The sequence below is a fragment of the Megascapheus bottae genome, chromosome 31 (assembly GCF_031878675.1).
Source record: "Megascapheus bottae isolate mThoBot1 chromosome 31, mThoBot2.hap1, whole genome shotgun sequence".
In the NCBI taxonomy this organism is placed as follows: Eukaryota; Metazoa; Chordata; class Mammalia; order Rodentia; family Geomyidae; genus Megascapheus; species Megascapheus bottae.
Window position 1 is genome coordinate 678,873 of NC_143539.1, and position 6,329 is coordinate 685,201.

Consider the following 6,329-nt stretch of genomic DNA (forward strand, 5'->3'; position numbering starts at 1 on the left):
CTCTGGAGACAATGGGAGGGAGTCCACCCCTGGGTCTGAGGGAAGAAGCTGGGGCCTGCACCCCTGGATCTGAGCGAGGAGGCTGGGGTCCGGACTCCTGGATCTGAAGGAGGAGGCCATAGCCTGGACCACTGGATCTGAGGGAGGAGGCTGGGTTTTAGACTGGTCTGAGTGAGGAAGACTGGGTCTCAGACTTCTGGGTTCCAGGTTGAGAGCTGGGGTTCAGACATGTTAAGGAGCTCGGGTACACTCATCCCTGGCCCTGGTGTTTCCTGCCTGTCGCACCCCCCCCCAGCTGCCTGTTGAGCTCCATGCCCATTTCCTGTCTTCCCAGGGAGAGCTGGAAGGGTCTCCCCCTCTTCTTTCTGCCCTCAGGCCTGACCCTTGGGGGTTCACAACACGTTTTGTCCCCTCTGTCCTGGGCCCAGCGCCCGGAGTCCAAGCTGGTCTAAGTTTGGAAGGGGGAGGGAGGGAGGTGGCAGGTCGGGGGTGAGGCAGTGTGGGGGACGGGATGTCTCTGTCTCTGCCCTGTCACACACACCTCTGCCTGGAGAAAGGGAGGAACAAAGACAGGGGCAGAGACACTGGCAGAGAGAGACCCTGGGAGAGGGAGCAGAGGCCTGGATGGAGGGAGGGGCCTCTCGAGCCTGGACTAGCAGGACAGCAGAGTGAGGGGAGAAGACAGAGGGGCCAGATCCACAGACTGAGCAGGGAGACAGAGGCTCACCCCAACCCCAGCGTGAGATCAAGGGAGGGTGGTGGCCCAAGAGAGACAGAGTGACAGAGAGAAAGAGAGAGACAGAGAGACAGAAAGACAGAGACAGAGAAACAGAGAGGCAGAAACAGAGATTGAGATAGCAAGTGAGAGACAAAGACCGAGCAAGATATATATATATATATATATATATATATATATATATATATATATATATATATGAGATAGAGAGGCAGAGACAGAGAGACAGAGATCCAGAGAACAAGACAGCAGACAGAGAAAGAGGCAGAGAAGACAGAGATAGCCAGCAAGAGACAGGGACAGAGGAGAGACTAAAGACAAGGATTCCTAAGGCAGGAGAGAGACTTCCAGCAGTTACAGAGAGGAGAAAAGAGAATGAGAGAGAAGCAGAGAGATGAGCAGGATGACCCAGACAGCGGCACACGCCCAGGGGGTACCAGAAAAGGGGAGAACACACCTGACAAATATTGGGACCAGGGAGACCCTTCCAGACCCAGAGGAGCCCCGAGGCCGTCCCCAGACAGCCCCCCGCAGAGCTGTGCCGGGCGAGGACTGGGGGGGCCCAGGGGTGCTGGCTGCAGCGTGGGAAGTCCAGACCAGGGGTGCCCGCCCCGAGGCCGGCCCACACCGGGCAGCCCCCAGATGGAGGTCAGGGTTCCGGAAACCTCGGAAGATGGGGAACCAGAGGTGAGAGGAGGGAGGAAGGGAGCCAGAAAGACCAGGAAGGCAGGGCCGTGACCCAGAGGACCCCAAGACCCGAGGAGGGAGGGCGAAACATCACGAAGTGGGAGCCTGGCCAGGGCAGTGAACAGGACGGGAAGAGGGGGGCACGCAGGGCTGAGTGAGGGGCTGGGGGGCAGGCAGAGCCTCTGAGACAATGACCCCAACTCTGCCAGGACACAAAAACAGGTGGCTGAGGCCAGTGAGTCAGCCTGGCTCACCCTCCCCTTTGGGGACAGTGACCGTTGTGGCTGTTCCCACAGCCCAGCCATCGCCTCCCTCCCCTCAGGGACCCCAGACTCACGCCCTGCCCGCCCTGGGGCTCTTCCCGTAGGAGGACACGGCTGCGGCGCTCCAGCGCCTGGTGGCGCTGACGACCCCCAGGGTGGCCCCGGTGAGGAGCCTTCGTGTCCAGTACCGCTTCATCCGGAAGCTGGGGTCCGGCTCCTACGGCCGCGTGCTCCTGGCCCGGCCCCGACACGGGGGTGAGTCCCTCCCGTGGCAGCGTATCTAAGAAGACCCGAGAGCCCCAGATCGCAGTTCGAAGTCAGCCCAGGCAGAAAAGTCTTTGAAACTCTGAGAAATCAGTTAAAAAACAACAACAAAACAGACGTGGAGTGGTGGCTCAAGTGGTAGAGCACCAGCCTGAATGAAGAAGGGAAGGGAGAACCCAGGCCCCAACTTCAAACCCAGGACCAGCTTAGAAAGGGAAAGGCCAAAGGAAACAGGGTCCCCACCCTGCCACCCCCGCCCCCCAGTCCCCCATGGGCTCTGGTAAGAAGAGGAAACAAGGCCAAGCGGGCAGTGGGCCTGAGGTGGGCAGGCCAGGGCCCTCCCTCACCCTCTGGCTGGCCTTCCTGGCAGGACCCGCCGTGGCTCTCAAGCTCCTGCCCCGGGCCTCGGTCCTGAGAACCACCTTTCTGCGGGAGTTCTGTGTGGGCCGCTGTGTCTCCTCACACCCTGGCTTGCTGCAGACCCTGGGGGGGCCCCTGCAGACCCCCCGATACTTCGCCTTTGCCCAGGAGTATGCACCCTGCGGGGACCTCAGTGGAATGCTGCAGGAAAAGGTGAGGTTTGCAGGTGTGAAGGGGTCTGCTCCCCCGTCCATGCCCAGCCCTACCCCAGCACAGACCCCCACAATCAGTGTCCAGCTCAGATCCACCCGAGCCCCTAAACACCCATCCCTGTGCTAAGTCTCATGCCTGTCCTTGCCTGCACCCCATACGAATCCATCCTTCCACCTACCCCGCGGCCGGGAGGGGCAGGAGAGGGGCAGGAGGGGCCAGGGGTTGGTTGTAGTGGGGTGAGGGGGGCAGGGAGGGGGAGGGGTACAGACGGGGGCAGAGACGGCAGAGGACACATAGGGTGGATCCCTAGATGGACCCAGAGAAGGACACCAGGTCAGGAGGGAATGTGGGACATTCTAGGTGCTCTTGACTTTGAAGATTGAGGGGGGAGGGTATTTGGGGGACTTTAAGTTGGCCACAGGGTTGTGGATAAATGGAGTGGAAGGAGGAAGGATGGAGAGATGATTACCTGCATGCAGAATGGAAGGATGAATGTGTGGATGGATGGGTAGGCAGATGCTGAGTGGATGGATGGATGGGTGGATGATGGGAGGACAGATGGGTGGATGGATGGATGGATGAATGTGCGAAAAGATGGATGGATGATGGATGGACAGGCTGGATAGCTGGACAGATGGATGAGCAGAAGATAAATATATGATGAATGGGTTTGGTGGATAAACAGGTGGTGGATGGATGAGGGGATGGGTGGGTGGGTGGGTGGGCGCGGGGATGGACGAATCAGTAGGTGGATGGGTGGACAGGTGGATGAAAAGATGGACAGATGGCCTGGGAGGTCCGTTTAGAAGAGATGGAAGAAATTTCAGAGGGAGTTGAAGTGCTAGGGTCTGAGCATCATTGGAGGAAGCCTGAAAGAAAGAACTCCTTCCTGGCTAGGAGTGAGGAAGGCTTCAGGTCTGTGGGTGTTGATCGGAGAAAGCCTGCGGTGGGCCAGAAACATGGCCTCGTGTAGAGTGCTCGCCCAGCAGGCATGAAGCCCTGGGTTCCATTCCGCGCTACCACATACACAGAAAAAGCTGGAAGTGGTGCGGTGGCTCAAGTGGTAGAGCTCCAGCTCTGAGAAAGCCCAAGGACAGTGCTCAAGCCCTGAGTTCAAGGACTGGCAAAAGAGACAGAGACAGAGAGAGCTGGGTGCTAGCAGCTCACACCTACAATCTTACCTACTCAGGAGGCTGAGAGCTGAGGATCGGGGTTCAAAGCCAGCCCAGGCACAAAAGACAAGGACCCTGAGACTCTCATCTCCAATTAACCACCAAAAACCCAGAAGTGGGGGCCGGGAGTTTGGCCTAGTGGTGGAGTGCTTGCCTAGCATGCACGAAGACCCGGGTTCAATTTCTCGGTACCACATACATAGAAAAAAGCTGGAAGTGGTGCTGAGGCTCAAGTGGTAGAGCTCTGACCTTGAGAAAGTCCAAGGACAGGGTTCATGCCCTAAGCTCAAGCCCAGGACTGGAAAAAAAAAAAAAAACAGAACTGGTGCTGTGGCTCAAGTAGTAGAGTGCTAGCTTTAAGTGGAACAGCTCAGGGACAGCGCCCAGGACCAGAGTTCAAGCCCCAGGACCAACAGAAAAGAAAAAGGAGGCTGGGAGTTTGGCCTAGTGGTTAAAGTGCTTGCCTAGCATGCATGAAGACCCGGGTTCGATTCCTCGGAACCACATACATAGAAAAAAAAAGCCAGAAGTGGTGCTGAGGCTCAAGTGGTAGAGCTCTAGCCTTTAGAAAAAAATCCAAGGACAGTGCTCAGGCCCTGAGCTCAAGCCCAGGACTGGCAAAAAAAAAAAAGAAAAAAAGAAAAAGGAAAGAAAGAAAGAAAAGAAACCTGGAGGGCCCGGGAGTTTGGCCTAGCGGTTAAAGTGCTTGCCTAGCATGCACAAAGACCCGGGTTCGATTCCTCGGTATCCCACATACACAACCAAGCCGGAAGTGGCAGAGACGAGACTGCAACAAGCGACAGAGAGCGAAAGCAAGCAAGCGGAGCCCAACCGAGTGGGGGCCGGAGCGAGCGGGGTCGGAGGGGGGCAAAAAAAAAAAAAAAGAAACCTGGAGTGTTTGGGGAAATTAGAGGGAGCTGCAAACCCTGGTTCTGGACCCCCCCCCCCAAGCCCCAGGAGTCAGAATCTCTGGGAGTCCAGAGCCTTTCTGGAGGGCGACGGGGGGGGGGGGTAGTGGGGGGGGCTGAGCCCAGCGCCTTCCTCCTCTCTCCCTGCCCACAGGGCCTCCCTGAGCTGATGGTGAAGCGGGTGGCGGCCCAGCTGGCTGCAGCCCTGGACTTCCTCCACGGCCGGGGCCTGGTGCACGCGGATGTCAAGCCAGACAATGTGCTGGTCTTTGACCCCGCCTGCAGCCGCGTGGCCCTGGGTGACCTGGGACTGACCCGGCCAGAGGGCAGCCCAACTCCCGCTCCACCCGCGCCCCTGCCCACCGCACCACCTGAGCTCTGCCTGCTGCCGCCACCGGACATGCTGCCCCTGCGGCCCTCCGTGGACGCCTGGGCCCTCGGGGTGCTTCTCTTCTGCGCTGCCACGGCCCATTTCCCCTGGGACGTGGCGCTGGCCCCTGACCCTGCGTTTGAGGCGTTTGCTGGCTGGATGACCACCCGGCCCCGGGCCCTGCAGCCACCAGCCCCCTGGGACCAGTTCGCACCCCCAGCTTTAACCTTGCTGCAGGGGCTCCTGGAGCTGGATCCTGAGACCAGGAGCCCCCCTCTGGCTGTCCTGGACGTCCTCGGGGATGACTGGGGATTGGAGGGGAGTGGAGACCCGCTTGGGGGTGTGGAGCATGTGTCCCATGAGGAGGAAGAGGAAGAAGGATCGAGCTTGGAGGAGTGGACGGAGGAGGAGGAGGAGGAGGAGGAGGAGGAGGAGGAGGGGGGTAGCAGGAGGGTGAGCACAGGTCTGAAAGGTGCTCAGCTGCGTGACTGAGACAGGTGGTCAGAGCTGGGCAGAGTTGCTCTCCAGCCCCGGGGCCACCTGGGAAGAGGGAGAGCTGCTCCCAAGAGGAGAGACAGGGGCCACATTCCAGCTCTCGAAGACAAGTACCACCCCCCCATAACTCAAAATCCACATCTCCAGGCCCTTCTCCTCTCCATCCCCACCGGTCCTTTTCTGCCTCTGGGGAGCTGGGAAGGGTCACCCCCCCCTTCTCATCTTGTTCCAGCTGACCAAGGCACAAAACCCCAGCTTCAAGGATCCGACACCATGTCAGTGCTGGCCTGCACTTCTCTCATTTTCTGAATCTAAAATACACACACACACACACACACACACACACACACACACACGCTTTGTTGCTGGGCTGGCAGGTGTTGGCACACCTGGCAGACCTCACCCACCTGTGGCCCCTCCCTCTCTCCTGCCCCTCCCTCGCTCCTGTCCCTCCCTCTCTCCTGGCCCCCCAGCTCCACAGTGACCCCAGCCCCGGGATCTTGTCTTCTTGTACTCTGAGGGTTGCTGGACCCCCACACTGGGCCCCTGGCGCTCTGTGTGGAGTTGGGAACAGCCAGCTGCTCCATGCATGGACCTTGCCCTGTCTACACTCAAAAGCAAGTTCACCAAATGGTTGGGATAGTGATCGGGCTGGACCCCGGACCAGAGGATCTCAGAGGGTTGGGGGTTCATCAAGAGTGGAATAAATACAGACCTTGAAAAAATCTTCTAACAAATGTTTTTATGCTGACCCTGGGGAGGCAGTGAAGGGTAACTCAGTAAGGTCTTTTTTCAACTTCAGGGTAAAACTAAAATAGTAGCAAAAGTTTTGAAAAAATACATTTGAAGCCAGGCACGGTG

The 6,329-nt window shown here is 58.5% G+C and overlaps 1 protein-coding gene across 1 annotated transcript; it reads left to right on the plus strand.

Moving 5' to 3' along the window:
- The first annotated feature begins 1,111 nt into the window (after window positions 1–1,111).
- Window positions 1,112–5,465, plus strand: Sbk3 (SH3 domain binding kinase family member 3). Its single transcript, XM_090321936.1, has 4 exons — window positions 1,112–1,423; window positions 1,791–1,941; window positions 2,321–2,523; window positions 4,758–5,465. The coding sequence occupies exons 1-4, from the start codon at window positions 1,112–1,114 to the stop codon at window positions 5,463–5,465; spliced, it is 1,374 nt and encodes a 457-aa protein (XP_090178062.1).
- Window positions 5,466–6,329: the final 864 nt, after the last annotated feature.

Excerpts from the sequence above, each read along its gene's own strand:
- Sbk3 (XM_090321936.1), top strand. The coding sequence starts at position 1,112 with ATGAGAGAGAAGCAGAGAGATGAGCAGGATGACCCAGACAGCGGCACA. Across the intron at positions 1,424-1,790 it reads CGGAAGATGGGGAACCAGAG|GAGGACACGGCTGCGGCGCT; the intron begins GTGAGAGGAGGG and ends CTCTTCCCGTAG. Across the intron at positions 2,524-4,757 it reads GTGGAATGCTGCAGGAAAAG|GGCCTCCCTGAGCTGATGGT; the intron begins GTGAGGTTTGCA and ends CCCTGCCCACAG.